General features: G+C 61.0%; 1 protein-coding gene across 5 annotated transcripts in view; it reads right to left on the bottom strand.

The window, feature by feature from the left end:
• Positions 1–20,465, bottom strand: part of CACNA1S (calcium voltage-gated channel subunit alpha1 S) — a 57,629-nt gene that overhangs the window by 19,644 nt on the left and 17,520 nt on the right. For all 5 annotated transcript variants that reach the window (XR_014053008.1, XM_081487358.1, XM_081487359.1 and 2 more), the window contains exons 4-26: positions 19,515–19,657; positions 19,258–19,410; positions 18,692–18,897; positions 17,407–17,510; positions 15,107–15,252; positions 14,610–14,691; positions 12,729–12,889; positions 10,632–10,857; positions 9,856–10,063; positions 9,576–9,696; positions 9,169–9,283; positions 8,769–8,862; positions 8,127–8,196; positions 7,471–7,603; positions 6,769–6,898; positions 6,084–6,143; positions 4,731–4,837; positions 4,298–4,385; positions 3,942–4,049; positions 1,650–1,702; positions 1,302–1,448; positions 716–917; positions 220–378 (exon numbers count right to left, since the gene is read on the bottom strand). Coding sequence is in view for 4 of the 5 variants with exons in the window: in XM_081487358.1 (XP_081343484.1) it covers positions 220–378; positions 716–917; positions 1,302–1,448; positions 1,650–1,702; positions 3,942–4,049; positions 4,298–4,385; positions 4,731–4,837; positions 6,084–6,143; positions 6,769–6,898; positions 7,471–7,603; positions 8,127–8,196; positions 8,769–8,862; positions 9,169–9,283; positions 9,576–9,696; positions 9,856–10,063; positions 10,632–10,857; positions 12,729–12,889; positions 14,610–14,691; positions 15,107–15,252; positions 17,407–17,510; positions 18,692–18,897; positions 19,258–19,410; positions 19,515–19,657 (3,016 nt within the window). In the remaining variant the exon portion in view is untranslated. The remainder of the gene's footprint in view (positions 1–219; positions 379–715; positions 918–1,301; positions 1,449–1,649; positions 1,703–3,941; positions 4,050–4,297; positions 4,386–4,730; positions 4,838–6,083; positions 6,144–6,768; positions 6,899–7,470; positions 7,604–8,126; positions 8,197–8,768; positions 8,863–9,168; positions 9,284–9,575; positions 9,697–9,855; positions 10,064–10,631; positions 10,858–12,728; positions 12,890–14,609; positions 14,692–15,106; positions 15,253–17,406; positions 17,511–18,691; positions 18,898–19,257; positions 19,411–19,514; positions 19,658–20,465) is intronic.

Here is a 20,465-nt window from a genome sequence, read left to right as displayed (position 1 = left end):
AGAAGGCACTTTGGGCTTCCCACATGGCCCATCCCCCTGTGCGGCCAGCCCCTATGCCAGAGTGGCCGCAGCCATTGAATCACCGCCTTCATACACCGTTGAGTGCCTGGCACCTCTCTGCCCCGCGGGTCCCTCAGCACAATGCCTGGCATGGAGCGGGCTGTCCAGCCTGGAGCCCCCTCCCCCGGGCTGCCCAGGCCCTGGTCCCGGCGGCCTTACCTGCATGCCCAGGCAGATGGTGTTGAGCATGATGAGGGCGAACATCAAGTACTCAAAGTAGGAGGAGGTGACGATGTACCACACCTGGTACTGGTAGGGGTTTTTGGGGATGTAGCACCTCAGAGGGCGGGCCTTCAGGGCATACTGCACACACTGGCGCTGAGACAGGATGTGTCGGGCAGGTCAGCGCCAGGGCCCCCTCCACGCCCACGCCCACGCCCTGGGCTGGAGGGTCCTGCCCTCGGCAGACCAAGGGCAGCTGTGGCCTCTGCCGGGCTGTTCAGGGAAGGGTCCCGCCCAGGCTGTGGTTCCTCTGGCGCCAACAATGCCCATTTCTAGGGGCTCTGGGCATCACGACAGGTCCACAGGGGACCCCACCCGACCACCAAGTGCTGCTTCGGGTGGGAGATGGGTTGAGGAGGGTCAGGGGTCACCCCCCACCCCAGGGCCCTTTTCCTTGGCCCCAGCCTCAGCCTGGCCGCAGGGGGCCCAGCACCTGGTTCTTGTCCAGCTCACAGTTCTTGTACTCAGTCTCCCCCTGCTCCTGGAAGGTGACGATGACAAAGCCCACGAAGATGTTCATCATGAAGAAGGCGATGAGGATGATGTAGATGATGAAGAAGATGGCCATCTCCACGCGGTGGTTATACACGGGGCCCTTGTCCTCCTCGTGAGAGTCGATGGCCTTGTACAGCAGCCTGGGGTGGGCAGAGGACAGCGGCAGGCTGGGCTGAGGATGAGCCTGGCTAGGAAGGGTGGGCTCCGTCCCACTGACCTTGGGGGCCACCTGGACAGTCACCTGCGGGAGAAGTTAGGACTCGGCCCGGAAAGGCTGGAGCAGATCCGGGAAGGGGCCTGCCTCCCGTCCCGCATGGGGTGCCGTGTTCCCCCAGTCACTCGGGGGGCGCCCCTGTGGCCAGGGAGGCCCAGCTGCGCACGACCCTGGTCAGGCTGACTCTGCGGCACCCCATCCCACACACACGCCGCGAGAGCCCCCACCACGCCCGGCCGGTACTGGAGGGCAGGTGGTTCCCGGCCCTCCCCTGGGCGTGGCCATGTCTCCAGGGTCCCCGCTCACTCACTCAGGCCATCCCTCGAAGGTGGACACGGTGAAGAGGGACATCATGGCCGAAAGCACGTTGTCGAAGTGGAAGGCATTGTGCACCCACTGGCGGGGACGCACCTCTATCTGTGTGGGGTCCCCGTCCTTGTACACGTAGTAGTAGCCCCTGAGGTCGGGGGGCTGGGTCACCACACTGCATGCGGGCCCCCCCACATCCTCCAGGCCCTGGGCAGTGAGTGTGGTCCAGACCCAGGACCCTTCCCAAGGTCACCCGAGGCAGCAGCTTCTGTGAGCCCGAGGGGCCCAGGCTCCCCAGTTCCCCAGCGAAGGGCTGCCCTGCCCCGCATGAGGCCCTCCCCCTGCACACCTGCACTCTTCCTCCGTCATCTTGGACAAGTCATTGCAGCTGAAGAACTTCCCCTGCGTCCCGAGGGAAGGAGGGAGACAGGTTGTCATGGAAACAGGGTGGAAAGATGTGGCGGCAGGGAGGAAGGAGGGCAGGGTCTGGGTCTCTGCGGGGCGGCCTGGCCATGGGGCAGGGCCCAGGACCGTCTGTCACACCCTGCTCCCGGCCGGGCAGACAGCGGCGAGGCTGGGCACCGGCTTCTGGGTGATGGTGCTGCTGGTGCCCAGGCCGGCCCGAGGAAGGGAAGTGTGGGCGCAGCCCCTGCCCCCTCTGCTGGGTCTCCCCGTCACAGAGCAAGGACCAGGCTGCCCCGCCTCCCCACGCCCCCACTCAGGCCCAGGGACACAGCCCAGCTGGGCCGGATGAGACCTCTTATCTCTACATGGCGCGGGGGTCCCGGCACGCCCACCCACAGGGCTCAGTGGGCGGCCTCTGTGAACTCCTCTGAGGGTTTCAGCCTGAGCTGCTTCTCCTCTGATCTGCCTCACATACTGGGTGCCTGCGGAAGGTTTCATTTGCGCAAAAGGTGATTGCCAGTCTGACTGCGGCTAAATTAAGTTGGAACCCGCAGATACTGGTCCAGGTCCCTCAAGGGCCAGGAGAGGGGACTGCCTCGGCCAGGGACACAGGACAAGCTGAAGGCCACACCCCACCCTGCCACCTCCCCTGACGTCTCGGAGCAGAAGGTGAAGCTGAGGCACAGGACGCAGCCGCCCGTGGGCAGGTATCCGGGCACTTGAAGCTAAACGGCCGGTCTAGTATGGAAGGCAGATGTAATACGGATGCACGTGACAAGCGCGTTACAGACGTGATGCACACGCCACCTGTGCCTGCTGTTTGACTGTGATGTGGGCGGGTGGGAACTGGGGGTCTGTTGACAAGAGACTAAGGCACAGAGTGGGTGCAGGGCGGAAGGGCAGCTGCTCCTCATTCCTTGGGGAGTGAGTCTGGGGGGCTCCTATGCGGCAGCCCAGATGGTGCCAAGGTGAGAATGAGTTAGTCACATCGAGACCCTGCCCTCAGGGGTGCCAGGGTCCCCAGGCTGCAGAGGGCAACGCTGGGCAGGAGGGCAGGGCAGCCTGGCTGGATCTGGGGATGGGCCACGTGCAGCCCGCTGTGAGCACTGTTTTGAGAGTAAGCTGTCAGTCCAGACGCCCCTCCCGCCCCTCCAGGACAGAAGCCCACAGGACTCGGCCCCTAAACGTCCTCTGGGAGCCCCACCCTGACAGCTCTCCCCAAAGCCTGCCTCTGCCCGCAAGGATGACCTAGTGGGGTTTGCTTCATGGCCCTCTCAAGCCCTAGCAGAGGCCTGGACCCAGAGAAACTGCTCCCGAAATGTTTGTTGAATGAATAAGGGATTGTAAGATGAAGCTGCTGCTATTGCTAAGTCACCTCAGTCGTGTCTGACTCTGTGCGACCCCATAGATGGCAGCCCAGCAGGCTCTGCCATCCCTGGGATTCTCCAGGCAAGAACACTGGAGTGGGTTGCCATTTCCTTCTCCAATGCATGAAAGTGAAAAGTGAAAGTGAAGTCGCTCAGTCGTGTCCGACTCTTAGCGACCCCATGGACTGCAGCCCACCAGGCTTCTCCATCCATGGGATTTTCCAAGCAAGAGTACTGGAGTGGGGTGCCATTGCCTTCTATTGCATGTCTAAGAATGATTGAGGTTATATAATTGTGATAGAAAAGATGGTGCTTTGGGGGCGGGAGCAGAGGACTCTGGAAGGACCAGAAGGTCAGGAATGTAGATGTGTCCTTGGGTCCGTGTCTGCATCCTGCACATGATCTAAAAGCCAGAGGCGTCCAGCAGTCAGCTCTGGAAGAGAAGTTGCACTGCAGGGCTAGCTGAGTCCCAGACGGGAGTGAATGGCTGAGTTCTCCCAGGAAACTGAGAACCGGAGGGGGGCTCCCAGACGTGACACAGCGGACCCCCCACCTCCGCCCTGCAGAGGCTCCAGGTGGACACACCAGTGGGGACTCGGGTTTCAGAGGCTGGGTGGGCGCGTGTTAGGCCCGGCTCTGTCCCCGAGGGTGGAGAGGACGACAGCAGGGAGGGTGCTGCTCGGCCCGGCAGACGGGGGCCTCGATCTGGAGAGCCAGTGGGACAGCGGTGGGCCACCCCTGAGGGTCCGCGCCCAGGCTCCTGACAGCGGGCCTTACACCCCTGCATTCAGGACACCCGCCCTCACAGCAGCTTCCCTTTGCTTGGAGTGGACGTGGGCTGGCACTGGGCGTGGGCCGGCGGGGCTCACCTTGAAGAGCTGGACGCCAATGCAGGCGAACATGAACTGCAGGAGGGTGGTGACCAGGACGATGTTCCCGATGGTGCGGATGGCTACGAACACGCACTGCACCACGTGCTGCGGGGGCGCCAGGCCCGGTCGGCACCTGCCTCTCCTCGCCCCTGTCCCAGCCCAGGGGCCCCGGGTGCAAGCTTAGCTGCCTCCCAGCTTGCCGAGGACAGAGGGGCTCACAGGGACAGAGCTGCCCGGGTGCACCCCCACCCCCACTGAGCAAAGGGGGCAGGCCCAGCCGGTGTTGTCTGGGCTAAGTCTGGAGTCAGGCTTGGGGTCCCCCCACCCCGAGGGTCCCTCTGGGCCCCTCTCACCTTCAGGCCTTTGGCTCTGTTGATGGCCCGGAGTGGTCGGAGCACCCTCAGGACCCTCAGGATCTTCACCACGGAGATGGTGCTGGACCTGGGGGCGGCCTGCTCAGCCTCCCCCTGCCTCCAGCTCTCTGCACCCCTGCCTGTCTGCCCGGCCCTCCCCTGAGGCTGCGTGTGTCCCGCCCTGTGCTGCTCCCCTCGGGAGCGCCCGCAGACCTGTCCCTCTGTCACACAGGAGCTCCCGGGGTGCGAGGGCTGTGTTCCCCACGGGGCTGGGGGCGACTGCCCTGTCTCCACATGCCCTCCTGGTCTCCCACACACACCCTGCCCGCCGAACCTTGTCACTCAGGCCAGTTGGTGCCAGCCCAAGGGACCCTGAGTGCCATCCCTGGCAGCTCGGTGCCCACCAACCAACACGGGCGGCCGCCCTACTCACTCGAGTCCCATGGAGATGAGGGACACGGCCACCACCACCAGGTCCAGGATGTTGAAGTAGTTGCGGCAGAAGGAGCCCTTGTGCAGGAAGGCCCCGTAGGCGGTCATCTAGGGGGAGAGGCGGCATGCTGGTGGTGGGGGCTGGGGACACTCCCTGCTGGTGGGGGTGGAGCCAGGGGACACGCCCCTGGGTGGGTGGAGCCAGGGGACACGCCCCCCCGGTGGGGGCACCTGGGGACACTCCCGACTGAGTCCTCAGGGCACTGCCCCATCCTCAGCGCCTGGTTCTTGTAGCGCAGGGACCTCTCTTGGGCAGCGAGGCCATGGGAGTCACGGGTCTCCTTGTTATGGAAGCCCTGCCCTCTGCCCTGCAGATCCAATTCCCCCTCCTCTTCCTCCTCTTCCCTCCTCCTCTTCCTCCCTGGAAAGTGTCCTAGGCTGGTTGGGTCAGGCTCAACAGCTGGTCAAGACTGAAGTCTTTGCCCGGCGCCGCCCCCCACCCCAAACCTGCTGTATCCCAGCCCAGAGGGGCCACTTTCTCCTTTCTGAGCACATCCGAAACATCTCTGTATAATGCATCAGTCACTGTTTCGACCTGGACTGCCCTGTTGTCTCTCTGATGAAGTCCTGTCCAATCTCAAGGCCTACTCTAACGTCACCACCTCCAAGAAGTCCTCCTGGACCCCAAGGAAGCCACCATGTCCCTCTGATCAATTCTTTAAATAAACAGGCCCCTGAATGAAGGGACTGTCCTCCCTTCACACTGAAGCCGGCTCTGGGCCTGCTCCCCTTGCACGGCTCCCCTTTTCCCTCCGGGTCCCAGTCACAGATGGGAGGCCTCTGCCCCCAGAGCCCCCACCATGGTGGTGTGAACCCAGTGTGTCCACCCTGAGAACAGGAGGGCAGCAGTGTGCTATGGATGCGAGTGGATGGGGTGGGGGGGCGTGAGAGGGCAGAGCTGCCGGAAACCCTGCCCAGGGCAACAGCTGCTTCTCTGACTGACAACAAAGGTCTGGGAATAGATCACCGCTCCCCGTCTGCACTTAGGCAAGCCGAGCCTGGACGGTGGAAGAAGGTGCCCAAGGCTTCACAGACACACAGGGCACTCTGCTGAGAGGCGCACAGGCCGCCCGCTGACCATAGCCCAGGCCTGCACCCACCCACCTGCTCGCCCACTCATGCCAGCTCTGAGCTGAGACCACCCGGTCCCCTGGGTCCTGAGAGTCTGCCCCTGCTGCTCTCTGCCACCTTCCCACTTGTCCCTCCTCCCTGCGACCCAGTCCCCAAGGGAGCACAGTCTGTGTAAGCGGGGGCCACAGCCGGCCAGGGGTGTTGTCTCATAGCCTTCACTCACCTTGAGGACAATCTCCACAGTGAAGACAGAGGTGAACCCGATGTCAAAATACCCGAGGATCTGGTGGCAGGGCAGAAGTCAGCAAGAGAGGGAGCGGAGCAGGGATGGCATCATTACCTTCATCAGCATCAGCACCATCACCGTCAAGACCACCCCCACCCCACTACCACCCCCCCCCACCATCACCACACCACCATCACCGTCAAGACCACCCCCACCCCACTACCACCATCCCCCACCACCACCATCACCGTCAAGACCACTCCACCCCGCTACCACCCCCCCCACCATCACCGTCTAGACCACCCCCACCCCACTACCACCATCCCCCACCACCATCACCACCATCACCACCATCACTGTCAACACCAACACCTTCACCATCCCCACCGTTATCTTCACCATCCCCACCATCACCACCACCATCACTAGCATCAACACCATCACTACCATCATGCCTACCATCATCACTGCTAAAACCCAGCACCTAGAGCCTGTCTAGGGCACATGCTGTGACCACACTGTCCAGAAGGAGTGAGTTGTGCAGTTATGGGTCTGGGAACTTAAACTCTAAGCAACTGTGATGCGAGGGGCCACATAGCGGATAGAGCTGAACGGGGGGTCTCAGGGTGAGGTGTGGGTGCCTGTTGCCTGGAGTTGGGGGCGCTGAGTTGGCTGCCGTCACCTGGTTCCTCACGGACTCGGCCCGGAGGGGATCCTCGGCAGCCAGGGCGGCGCTGCTGAGCAGGATGAAGAGCAGGATGAAGTTGGTGAACCAGGTGGCATTGACGATGCGATGACACAGGACGCGGATCCTGCGGGCGAGGGGGAGGGTCAGGAGGCTCTGAACGGGGCCTTCGGGCCTCAGCAGCCTCCACCCTGGTCAGTGGAGAAGGTCAGCCTGCTTCCAGGTGGTCTCTGGCTGGACATGCCGGGCCCCGCCCCACCTTCTGTTGCTACACAGCCCCATCCCATCCCCCAACAAGCGCTCCCCCAACACTCCGTCCATCCCATGGCTTCCATCAAAACATGGGGCAGGCTGCTCTCCAGCCCTGAGGCTGACCGCTGAAACTCCAGGAGAACGATGGTCAGTTATCTGAAGGTGTCAGACTGAAGCCCGTGAGAACTACAGCCCCGCTCTGCTCTCAGAAAGGAACCAACATATCCAGTCCTGCTCAGGTGTAAGTAATGCGTGACGCTTAAAACATATGTCTCCTGGAGATGCTGGCACTTTAAATGGGGCAACAGATCTGAAGTTAAGGGAATGACTTTCTCACAGTGTAACTGTAGGCCCAGAGAGTTGGGAGAAGGGGGTCTTCTCGGAGCAGGAAGCAGCCTTCTCTGAGACCCCACCACCACCCTGCCCCACCGCCGAGGGGCCACCCACTTGTTGGTGGGGCTGAAGATGAAGAAGGCGCTGGCTTCTGGAATGGGCACCGCCTTCTCCTTCAGCTGCAGCTCAGCCAGTGGACGGGGCCGGGGGCTTATTGGGATCTCAGGCTCGTCTTCCTCATCGTCCCCTGTGGGGAGGGGAGAGAAGCTGGGGTGTCTTTCCATGCTTCGCTACTCCCTTGGCTCCCGTGCTCTGAACCCAGCCGTGAACCCCTAGCAGCCAGGGAGTCACACGCGGCATGGGGGGCTGGCAGGGTCCAGCCGGGCACCTCCCTTCCCCACAGCACACTGGCCTATGAGCTGTTGGCCTCAGGACCTTCCAGAAGTGGGGCCAGGAGCAAGGTCCCTGAGCCTTGCTGCTGCAGCTCCCGTCTTAGGGCTGGATGCACCACCCTGGGGTGGCTCACAAGCTGGGGGTGCAGGGGGTCCTGCTATGCAAGCGACCGCAGTGCTGGGCCCGGCTCTGCCCCTGACTTGCCCGCCAGGCAGGCTCCCAGCTCGTGCCGTTGATGAGGGCAGGAGTCCCGTTGAGATAAATGGACTCCGAGCTTCTCTCTCCTGGGGTTGGGTTCCACAAACCCTCATTTGGGGGGAACAGCCAGCAGGAGGAGTTACTCCGGCACATCCTGCCCTCGGTCTCAGGACCCTCACCTGGGAAGTCGGCCGAGGGGTAGGGGTCCTTCACCTCGTTGACGTTGGATTCAAACTCGTCGATCTTCAGCTGGAGGGAGGAACGCGAGGAAGGTGAAAACCAGAGCTGTGGTCCCCACCGGCCGGAGGGCGTGCAGGTGTGAGCTCACCTGAGCCTCCTACAGCCTGGGGGTGCTGCTGTCACGGTCATTCCCGTCTCACGAAGGGGAAGCCAGGCCCAGAAAGCCACAGGGACCCCTGCCTGTCTGAGCCTGAGCCTTGCACCCCCGCCACCGCTTAGTTCCCAGAAGACACAGGAGTCCCCAGGCCAGGAACCGCCCCCCACCCCCTGCCCCTCTGAGCTCTCGGTCCTCAGTCCCCAGGCTGGGACCGAACAGCAGGGCTGGAAGCTGGTCTGCGCTGCTGCTCCGCGGAGCAGAGAGCGTCAGACAGGGAGGGGCACGATGCAGAGGAAGTCTGCTTCCTGGGTTGGGGCACGTGCGCCCTCAGCGCAAAGGCTTCCCTGCGATGGAGCTGCCCTCACCTGGCTGGTGCCCAGGCAGACAGGCCCCTCCCGCAGCACCCTAAGGCATGGGCGAAAGGGGGACTTTCAGAGGCCCCTCCCCACAGCCCCTGAGAGCACCCCACGGCTGACGGGCTCACCTTGGCGGTGGTGGGGATGCCCTCTCCCTTGGGTTTCTGCTCCAGCTTCTTGGCCACCGTTGCCTTCTCCTCCTCCGACTTGTCCGGGAGCCCCCTGAGTTGGAAAACCAAGCAAACCCAAAGTGGAGGCCCCGCTGGAAGGTTCTGGGGTCTGCTCAGCCTGACAGCGCCCTCCCTGACCCCACCCAGTGCTTGAGGTGGGGGGGCGCTCCGTGGGGGCAGGAGCAGCGCAGGCTGTGCACCTCCTCCCTCCGCGACGAGCCAGCACTGCCCCGGTGGTGGCGCCCTCCGGCTTTGCAGCTCGGAGCAAGGTTTGGTCCAGGATGGGCTCAGCTCTCCTGTGTGGGACGCCCTCCCTCCGTCTCTCTGGCAGGTCCCTCCCGCTGGGTCACCCACTCACTTGGACATCTTCCTGCGTCTCCGCTCCTCAGCTTTGGCCTTCTGGGCGGAAGTCAGGCTCTCGGCCTCTGCCAGGTTGTCCACAGCGATGGCCAGGAAGACGTTGAGCAGGATGTCTGGGGCGCCGCTAAGGAGCTGGGGTGCTGGGCTCGGCAGCACCTGCCTGCCCCAGTGCTCCGGGCCCCCCGTCTTTCTGGAACTGACTCCTCCCCGCTCTCACCAGTCACCCCGAGGTCCCCCAACCTCCTGCTGGAAGGTACTGCCCTACCGCTGACCCCTCCCCCACCCCGGATCCTGGCGCTCTCCCCCTCCCTCAGAGGGCCTGGGCACCTGGACCCCCACTTCCAGCCCCTCTCCCCGCCCCTCCCACTCCGGGCTCTCTTCTGAGCCCTGTGCCCCAGGGGATACAGTTGCCACAGACGAACAGGATGATGAAGTAAATGCAGACGAGCACCCCGGGGTAGGACGGGCCGCCGTAGGCCATGATCCCGTTGTACATCACAGAGTTCCAGTCCTCGCCTGTCAGCACCTGGGGGGTGGGGACAGAGGCACATGAGGGTCTTCCCTGGGGACTACATTGTCCAAGAGTCCCAATGTTGCCCCCAAACCTTCTGCGGCTGGAGGGGGCAGGGGTGGATCAGAGGAGGCGAGGCCCCGCTTGGCAGCGCAGGCAGCGGCTCTGGCCTACCTGGAAGACGCTGATGAGGGCCTGTGGGAAGCTGTCAAAGTTGCTGCGCCGCACCTCGGTGTCCTCGAAGTCATACCTGCCCCCGAAGAGCTGCATGCCCAGCAGGGCGAAGATGACGATGAAGAGGAAGAGCAGGAGCAGCAGCGAGGCGATGGAGCGGATGGAGTTGAGCAGCGACGCCACCAGGTTGCTCAGCGACGTCCAGTACCTGGAGGACGGGGCGGGACCGGGGCGCTGAGGTGGGGCAGCCGGGGAGGCTGGGGCTGCCTGGATCCAGAGCTCCCATCCCGTTTTGTCATTTCATTCTCCTCAGTAGGGTGGCCGTTTGACTCTCGGGGCCACCACTAGACTCTAAGCCCCTCGGGGGTGAGGCCCACTCCTCCCCTGCCCCCAGGGCCCGCGACCACTCCAAGCCCCCCTTCTCCTCCTCCCCTTCCGGCTTCCTTTCCTTCCTCCCTCTCCCAGCCTCTTCCCTTTCCTCCCTCTTTTCCAAGCCCCTCAATCGGCCTGGTCAGAGGTAAGGAAACAGGAGAGATGGAGGTGGAAGGGGGAAGGGGGAGGGGCGGGGCCGGCGGGAAGGGCGGGGCCGGGCCGCGGGCGGGTGGGACCACGCCCCCTGCTGGAAAGGTCGAGGGCGGGGCGGAGCAGGCGGGAGGGGCGGGGCAGGCGGATGGGCGGGGTGGCGGGACCACGCCCCCTGCTGGGAGGGGGGAGGGGGAAGGGGCGGGGCGGGGCAGGCAGGAGGGGCCGGACGGCGGGGCCACGCCCCCGCTCACTTGGTGATCTTGAAGATTCGCAGCAGGCGGATGCAGCGCAGCACCGAGATGCCCAGGGGCGTCATGGCGCCCGACTCCACCAGCAGCATCTCCAGGAGGCCGCTGCACACCACGAAGCAGTCGAAGCGGTTGAAGATGGACATGAAGTACTGGCGCAGGCCCAGCCCATACATCTTCATCAGCATCTCCACGGTGAACAGGGCCAGCAGCACCCGGTTGGCCACGTCTGCAGGGCGGCCCGCGGAGCTCAGCACCACTCCCCTGCGCATCCCGCCTGGGCCAGGCCCCCAGTGACCCCCCACTGCCAGCGACACAAGGGCCCCGCACCTGGCACCCTCCCCCCGTTTCCAGGGCATTCTCCTCTCCCTGTCCTCCAGATCCAGTAAAACCTGGTGAATTTTCCCCATTGAAAGAACACAGCCTAGATTTCTAACAAGGTAAACTGTACAGTGTTTGGCAGGCCCACCCTCCTCACTCCAGCCACGGGCATTTTAACCCCATTTCCTTGACCTCCCACATGTCCCCTGCAGGGGAAGAGCAGAGTCCTAACCACTGGGCTGCCAGGGAAGGCCCCTCTTGCCTTTTAAAACGTTCACTTGCCTTGCATCCTGGACACCACATACCCCTGGGATTCCTCCAGCTTCTCCTGTACCCCTCTACAGAGGCACCCCCACCTCACCCTGAGTGCTACACTTGAGCTGAGCATGTGAGTACACACTGTCCTCTGGGGACCTGGTGATGTCTTCTAAAGTCCAAGCTTCGATTATCATGCCTGCCAGTGACTCCAGATTCTGACTTTTCAACCCAGACCTCTCCACTGGGTCCCAGACCTACTTTGCGTCTGTCTCCTCAACATCTCACTGGGATGTCTCAAAGGAACCTCAAACTCAACATACCCAAGACTAAGCTGATGGGGACTGCCTGTCCTCCCCCACCCCCAAAAAATACCTGGTCACTGAATGTCTTCCCCATATCAGCAAGTGGCACTGCCATTCATTTATCTGCGTAGGCCAGGGACCTCAAATTCATCTCTGACCCCTCTTGGTGGATAGTGTTCACATTTTGTCCACATTGGTTATTGACAATGCATTAACGATGCTTGACACACTTTAAGGGGTTCTCAACAATGTTGGCTGCGATGAATGGATGGATGGATGGTTAGATGGATGGATGGATGAATGTGTGGATGGATGGAGGATGGATGGATGGTTAGATGATGGACGGATGTGTGGATGGATGGATGGTGGATGGGTGGATGGTTAAATGGATGGATGGATGGATGTGTGGATGGATGGAGGATGGATGGATGGATGGATGGTTAGATGATGGATGGATGTGTGGATGGATGGGTGGTGGATGGGTGGATGGTTAGATGGATGGATGGATGGTGGATGGGTGGATGGTTAGATGGATGGATGGATGGAAGAACAGATGGACAGATGCATGGATAGATTGATGGATGAGTGGATAGACAAATAGATGGATGAATGCATACATGCATCTGATCTGTAACATTATTTCCTGTCTTCTCCCCACAGAAAAAGATAGTGTTCTAGCAGTTTTCCTTCTTTTATCTTTTTCATCATTTTAACCAGAGTTTCTTTCTCCTATCCAGCCTCCCCTCCTCTGTAATCGTCCTCTTATATTTACCTCCATCATTGCCCTCCCTAGGTGACCTGACATCACTCATCAATATCTGTCTTCTTCTTTGGCTCAGGAGGCTCCTTGAAGGTCAGAGAGGTATCTTTCTTCTCTGTGTTCCCTGCATTCTTTACTCGGCCTTACACAGAGAGTGTATGCTATAAACCCTTGGTGAGCGGCTGCTGTGTCTGGAGCAGAACTTGAGCGAACTTGGATGTGTGAAGTGCTCAGTTGCTGGTTGCCGGCCCATCCAGTAGCTGTATTTGTGATCATTTGCCCAGGCACCTGGCAAGCACCTAAGGGTCCCCAGTGTGTTGCTGTTTTTAATATTTGCCCTGGTAATGCCACGAGGAGGAGAAGACCATCACCAGAGTTCCTAGAAAATGATGTCAACATCTAACTGACTTCACAGAACCTGAGGCACCATTGGCTTTGGCTGGCAGTCACGTGTCTCACCTTGCAGGTGGGTCAACCAGAGAGGCTGGTGGTGGTGCTCCGAGGCGATCGACAGGGTGTTGAGGGCGACGATCAGGATGACCAGCCAGTAGAAGACCCTGGACTTTACCACGTCGTGGCACTTCCAGCGGAAGACGCGGTTCCACTGCCTCCAGTGTCGGCTGAGAAGCAGGCAGGGAGGTGGGGAAAAGGTTGTGTTACCAGAGCCCCCACCTTCCCAAAGCTGCCTTCACGCCGCTCCAGCCACACTCAGTGTGACCACCCACTCCCTCCTCCAGCCACACCAGAGGAGACAAGAATGTGAGCTGCAGAGACAGATGGCAAATCTTGCCTCCTACAGCAAATATCTTCACATTTCAGAGGAGAACAGCAGCGATGCTGACCTTGGGGGTCACTAGAGACAACGCAGCTGCGGAATTTAGCACAGTGCCAGGCCCAGAGTAGTGCTCCATACGTTTCCATCTTAAGTAAAGCCACACTGGGATGCCCCATTTCGCTGGTCATGAAGTCAAATTGGTCATATTGGTGTTGGGGAGGGTTCACAGAAAGGGCACCTCCATCACTGGCACAACCTTTGTGCAGTGTTTACCAGGGTTCAGAATCTCCATGCCCTCTGACTCAGCAAGTCTGTTTGTAGGAATCCACCAGGCAGAGATGTTCACTCTTACGCACAACTGTTCCCTTTGGCACTGTTTGTACTGCCCCAAACTGGACAGATTAAATAGACTACGACATATTCATGCTGTGGAATATTTTATGTTCAAAGATCTACCACCAGAAGGTGTGTCTGTGAGCTATCACACCTTGCAAAGCTGCAGAGGGACCTAAAATGCATGTCACCAAGTAAAAAGAGCCCGCCTGAGATCACACACTGTGACGTTCTGGGGAAGGCAAGACTCTGGAGACAGTAAGCTCAGTGGTAGGTTGCCCAGGGTGGGAGGTGGAGGTGTGAATAGGCAGAAACAGAGGCTTTTTAGGGCAGCAAAAACACTCCGTATGATATTATAATGGTGGGTATGCATCATCAAACACAGGATGAGCCCCAACATAAACTAGACTCGGGGTGATGATGCTCTCCATGCAGGTTCATGAGTTGTAACAAACGGACCATCTGGTGGAGGTGCTGGCGGGCCCCGGGCATGGTCAGGGGGAGGGCAGGTGGGCAGACTCCGTACCTTCTGCTCAGTTTTGCTGTGAATCTGAAACTGCTCTGAGAAAAGAAAGTCTCTTTTTTAAAAAGCAAGTTTTTGTGTGTATAAATTTGCCCTAAATAGATCATTCTACATTTAGAATGTCAGTTACTAGTTTATGTGTGGATCATATTCATTTATTCAGCAAGCCCTCCTGTGTGTTGGGTACTTTTGTTGGTTCTGAAGTGACTGTGGTTAATATGAGAAACGCTGTCATGTAAAAAACTCGTGTGTGTGCACACACGTGCATGTGTGTGTAAGAGAAATGAATGCGTAGAAGCAGCCTTGGAGGGATGCAAATCTGTTACCATGGTTACCTCTTTGAAGGGCAACAAGGACTTCATCTTTTCTTTGATGCATTTCTCTATTGTTGGATTTTTCAAAGTCACAATTGTGTGTGATTTGGAAGCAGCCAATCAAATAAACACACTGTCCTCTTGAGACAAAGGTGCCAGGGCTCCAGTCCCCTGCCCCAGAGGCCTGCGATGCTGCCCGCCTCCCTGGCTGGAGCAGAGGTTCCTGGGACTAATCACCCCACCGGCTCCCAGGGTCTTCCTCACGTGATGTGGAAATAGGTCATCTGCTCAATGCCCTCCACTGGCACTCAGGGAACGTGACCCAGAAGCCACCCACGGCGGGGGGGAAGGGGGTGACTGGGGCTGGGAGGACCCGGAGCCGGGCAGACACTCACATGAACTGGATGACTTTGTTCAAGCCCGCGATTTCGTACAGGCTCTCTGTGTCGGAGCCACCTTCATCCAGAGCCAGCTTCCCTGGGGACAGAGAGGCACAGGCGGCCAGGCTCCCCTCTGGGCTGGACGCACCAGGAAAGGGAAGTGACCGGGGCAGCTGGGACAGAGGCCCTGCATGGGCCTGGACCCCTCCCTCTGCGTGTTCCTGATTCCCAGGAGCCAGAGAGCCTGCACCTTTGGGAGGGTGGTTCCTGGGGGCAGCGAGGTACTTTGGTAGTCGGTGCTCTGAGCGGGCCCTGGGCCCACCTGGCTGCCTCCACCTCGAGGTGCCAGGCTTGCCCTCTAGGGGCCACTTTTCCTTATCTGCTAAGTGGAGCCGTCAGTCCTGCTCGTCAGGCCCCGGGGCTGTGGGGGAGCAGGGTGTGGGGATGCCCTTACGAGGGCCGCCATGAGGGCAGCTCAGGGTGGGGTGCTGACCATGGCCCATGGCTCCCACCTTCTCTCAAGTTGTCCACGTCCATGACCTCGCCCTGCGTGATCCAGCTCAGGTAGCCCCGGAGGTCCTCCTCCAGCTGCTGCTTCTCCCGCAGCTTCTGGAAGGTTCCCCTGGACTTGGCCTTCTCCCGCTCCTTGGTGAATTCCCTGCAGGGGGCCGGGGAGGAGGAGGAGGAACCAGTTGTGAGGATGGAGCTTCTCGGGTCACCGAGCCCATTCTAAGGCTGGACGCGCCCATCCTCCTGGCCCGGGTATCACCGGCATCCGGGGACCTGCCAGGGGCCGAGGGCAGCCCTCCCCCAGCCCCGCCCTCCAGGATACTTGGCGCACTCAGCCCCCCTCTACTGTTCCTTCTCATCCCGTCTCATTTCTCCCACCTCGTCTTGGGTGACCTTGGGCAGGGGTTAGTGACACGACCATCCACTGCCTAACAGAACTGCCGTGGACCCTCCTGAGTCAGGCTGGGACCTGCGACCCTTTGTACCCTGCTTGCACCTGAACACACCTCTCCTCCAGCAACAAGAGACAAAGAAACCTCATGGGACTAGAAACCCTGTGCGCATGTGCAGCTGGGGGAGACTCTGGACCAAAAGGTACGAAGACAAAAAACACTCCCCAACTGCCATTTCTGAAGAGCCGGGAGCAACAGCAGGTTACTGCACACTCCCCATGTACCCAACACCACGAAGGCGCCACGTGCCACCTCGGCCCCTCCTCCAGCCCAGCCCCTGGACACACCAGTGCGTTCACCCCGCGCCAGGAACTAGCAAGCAGGGCTCTGGCTCGTGGCTCCCTCCTGTAGCTGGTGCAGGAGCCCTAGTGAAGTCTGGCCTGACTTCCTGCTCTGGCCCTAGTCAGATTATATTGCCTGGAGAAGGCCGAGAACTGCCTGGTATCACTGTTTTCCCCGCAGCCCTAACCCTTTAGGCCGCCTGGAGAATTTAGTTCTGCTTACAGACCTGAGGCCTGGGGGGTGGGGTGGGTGTCCTGGGCCTAGAAGAAACCAGGCTGTGGCACTGGGCCGGGGGGACCCGAGGGTCGGGGAAGGCTCTGAGCAGGGCCGAGGGGCAGCCAGCCTGAGGGGTGGGGGAGCGGGAGGGTCTGCTCACAGTGCCTGCGCCCTCACACTGCCTGGGGCCGGGTCCAAGAGAGTTTCTGGCCACCTTGTGCCCTGGTCCGTTCAGGGCTCCTGTGAAAGCTGTGGGTCCCTCCTCAGAACCATGTGGAAAACGCTCCATTTGGGAGGATTTTGGGGAGCATTGTAAAATGTTTCATTTGGAAACCAGAGCCTGACAACAGAACCAGTGCTATGAAAACGTAGTTGCTGAGATGGAAAGAAATGGTGTTAAAGTTACATAGAAAACTCCAGGAGATGGTGAAAGACAGGGAAGCCTGGCGTGCTGCAGTCCGTGGGGTCGGACACGGCTTAGTGGCTGAACAAATGCTTCTTTAGTAATTCATTAACTGCCAAGATCTAGTCTCAGGTCTAATAACTGTCACCATTTCAAGGTAGTGATACTTGCAACATTGGGATCTGACAAGGGCTTCCTACTGGGACGAGTCACGGGCAGTGCTGTGACCACTTCATGAAAGGAAGCGTCGAATTCCAGATAGAGTCAATAAAAAGGAAAGCAGGTCCTTCTTCTCCAAGTCCACAGACCCCCCCCCAATGACAGGAGGGCAGCTCCTGGGGCTGGTGGTGGCCACTTCCAGGCTGCCCGCCGCGGCTGCAGTGGAGCCTCACAGGGGAATGACCGGGAGCGCTCAGCGCCCGTGGTGTGCCGGCCTCTGCTCTAAGTACGTTATTGGAACTGACTCGAGCGGTTCTCCCAACAAGCCCGTGAAACAGGCACGGACATTATTCCTCTGTGACAGAGGTGGACCCTGAGGCACAGAGGGGTTAGGGAATTAGCAAAGGTCACGCGGCCACCAAGCAGTAGTGCAAGGGTTTAAACTGGGGCCTCTTGCCCCCGTCTGTGCTCAGCCCAAGGCCATTCTGAGAGCTGAGCCTCAGACCTTGCACCTCCAGGGGCAGCAGGCTGGGCTCTCGGGGGCTTTGCGGGCGGAGAGGCCGAAGGAAGCGAGGGTGGAAGAAGGCTCAAGGAGGGGGGAGGGAGGTGGAGAAAGGGTGCTCTCCCTGCATCTTCGCTCTTCCTCGCTAGCGGGGAGCCCGCTCCCGGCTAAAGGGGACCTGGGGGGGAGTGGGAGCTCTAAGTCACAGCCCCCGCCCTCTTCCCTCTCTCCCTCCCTGCCTCCTCCATCCCCCTCCACCCCCCCACCCCACTGCCTCTAGCCCCTCACCCGCTCAGGACGCCCAGCACCAGGTTGAGGATGAAGAAGGAGCCCAGCAGGATGAGGGTGACAAAGTAGATCCAAGGCCACTGGTTCCCGATGGCATCGTTCACCTGGATCCAGACACGGGTGTGAGGCCCCTCCACAAGCTGGCCTGCTCGCTGCACCCGGCACCCGGGTCCGGCTTGAAGACGCAGCACTGGGGACTTGCTGACGGCTACCTGGCCAGCAGGTCGGAGCCCTGCCTCCCTCCAACTGCCCGGCTCCCTGCCTGGACCCCGTCCTGCCGGCCGCCTCCAGCCGGCCGCCTCCAGCCTCCTTAACAGCCAAGATTTCTCCAAGTACAAACACTCCAAGCCTCAGCCTGCTCTCGGCCGGCTCCTTCAGGAAGCACCTGTGGCTCCAATGAGTCCCCCGGCATCTCTGGGCCCTGTCCCAGCGCCTCCTGGGCTGATGATGTGAGCTCGCTCCTCACAGGCTGGTCACACTTGTGACAGTCCTTTGAAGCGTTTAATAATTGGCTCCCATAATCTGAGCTCACGCGAGCCGGTCACACTAATCCTTTACGTTTGCAAAGCATTTGACATTTCTACGACTGTCCCCCATCGGCACTGTCACCCCGTGGCCAGGCTCCAGGGCTGCAGCCGGGTGGACTAGAGGTCAGTCTTGGCCATGTCACTCACTAGCCATCAGGGGCCAAGTCACCGAACCTCTCTGAGCCTCAGTTTCCTTATCCGGAAAACGGGATCATGCTTTCCATTGCTGGAGGATCAAGTATCTCTGAGTAACACCAAATAAAGAACCTCTCAACAGGAGGACTACACACTGGGTGTGAGCCAGCACTGTGGGGACTCAGTCACCACCCTCACTAACCATCATAACTACCTGATGATGGAGGTGGTATTTTTATTCTACAGACGAGGGACCTGATATCCAATCGTCTTTTTATGGGAAAGCAACCTTGCCCAGCAGTGAGGAGAGAGACTCACAGGGCCCTTCCTCCCTTGGGAAATCTGAGATCCTTGCCCGTCAGGGGCGAGTCACTCACAGCCAGGCTTGGGGACAAGGTAGGAGCTGAGACAGAAGCTGCCAAGCTCCTGGTTTCCATCCTCACTGCTCCTGGGGCTGTGGACACAGGTGGTACCTCAACCCCTCCTCCCCCTGGGATGCTGGGACACTCGCCTGGGGGGAGGGGGGGAGCAGGGGGTCCTCCTGGATCCCGGACTGGCAGGCCCACCCTGGCCCCAAGCCCACAGGTATAGGGGGCAGCCAGCGGGCTCGAGCCCGGACCCACCCAGTAGAGGACGTCGGTCCAGCCCTCCATGGTGATACACTGGTACACCGTTAGCATGGAGAAGCCAAAGCTGTCGAAGTGGGTGATGCCGTGGTTGGGGCCGGGCCACCCGCCCCGGCACTCGCTGCCGCTGATGGTGCAGGGGCGGCCGGAGCCCGTCCGGGCGCAGGGGGACGGCTTCTCATTCTCCACCGTGGCCACGATATCTGAGGGTGGGCGGCGAGAGAAGTGAGCACTGGGCAGGAACGGGAGGGGGGCGTCTCAACAAGACGGCGAAGTCAGGGAGGACAGCCCCCGTGGGCGAGTGCGGTGCAGACCGCAGGGAGGCTGGGCGGAGGGCGTGGGTACGGACCCCCGCACGGACCCACGGATACAGTACGCTCGGAGGCGCCTGCAGGCAGCAGCTCGGGGCAGACCTCCCTGGAGGCGAGGCTTCTAGGGACCACAGGCTGCGAGGCCCGCCACGGATCACTTGCGCCCACAGAGCTTTGCAGCAGCGGCCAGGGCGGAGGTGTGGGCAGGGCCCCCCGCGGGGACGCGGAACCGGAGCCCGCCCCTGCCCTCACCCGTGCCGATGAAGTAGCAGGTCTTGTGCATCTTGCCCTTGAAGAGCTCGAGGCCGACGATGGCGTAGATGACGACCATGAACAGCACGAGCAGTGCTATGTGGAACAGCGGCAGCACGGCCTTGACGATGGAGTTGAGGACCACCTGCAGGCCTGCGGGGCGGGGGGTGGGCTCAGCCTCCCTCTTGCTCTGCGGCCGGGAGAGGCCCAGAGCCAGGCAGGGGGAGGCGGGGGAGGGGAGGGGCTGCGCCACCCACTGGGCACCCCGGACACCAGCCGGAGCGGGCGGAGCACGCGGAAGGCCCGCAGCGCCTTGACGTCCAGGCCCGCGCCTTTGCTGCTCATCGGGGCCGTGTGGCTCTGGATGAGGTTGACCTGCTCCAGGATCACGGTGAAGACCCTGCGGCGACAAGAAGGGGAAACGGGGCCCGCGGTCAGCTAGGCCTCTGCCCGGGCCCGGGGCCCTTGTACCATCCGGGGACCCGTAGGGAGGCGGGCAGAGGCGGCTGCTCTGGTGGTGTCTGTCTGTCTGGGGAGTTTTAGAAAAGACCCCGCAGCCGTGTTCAGGCTCAGGGAGACGAACGCCGCGTCCATCGGGGACGTCCACTCTGGCCCTGAAGGTGCGGGTGGAGGTGCGGGTGCCACAGCATCTACATCAGGCCTGGGGGCTGAACGCGCCCCGGGGGTGGGTGGGCAGTTCCAGCTGTCCCGCACCGGGTGGACGCGGAGGAGAAAGCCCGGGGCTGGCTCTCCTGCGGGCACTCCTCCTGCTGCCCTTCCGGCAAAGCCCCGGACCGTCCTTCCTGCTCTCAGGCCACCCTGAGGTCCGTCTCAAGCCCTTCTGCATCCTGTTGACAGCTGCCCCCAGACCGCACCACGCGGGAGCGCCATGGGGCCCGGCTCTGCACAGGCCCGCGGCCTCCAGCCAGGAGTCCGTCCAGGGCAGAGGCTGACTCACGCAATCCCCCTCCTTCCCGTGTTCTGCCCAGGGCAGTACTGTACAATTGGTAAGGAAGCACCACGGTTTTTATTGACTTGAAGAGCAGCTTAGTGGTTAAGACAGCAGCCTCTGGAGTAAGAGCTGTGTATTCGGTTCAGTTGCTCAGTCGTGTCCAACTCTTTGCGACCCCATAGACTGCGCACGCCAGGCCTCCCTGTCCTTCACTATCTCCTGGAGCTTGCTCAAACTCATGTTCATCACATCAGGA

The sequence above is a fragment of the Giraffa tippelskirchi genome, chromosome 5 (genome assembly GCF_054371585.1).
Source record: "Giraffa tippelskirchi isolate mGirTip1 chromosome 5, T2T-mGirTip1v1.2.pri, whole genome shotgun sequence".
Classification (NCBI taxonomy): Eukaryota; Metazoa; Chordata; class Mammalia; order Artiodactyla; family Giraffidae; genus Giraffa; species Giraffa tippelskirchi.
This window is presented reverse-complemented; position numbering and strand designations above follow the sequence as displayed.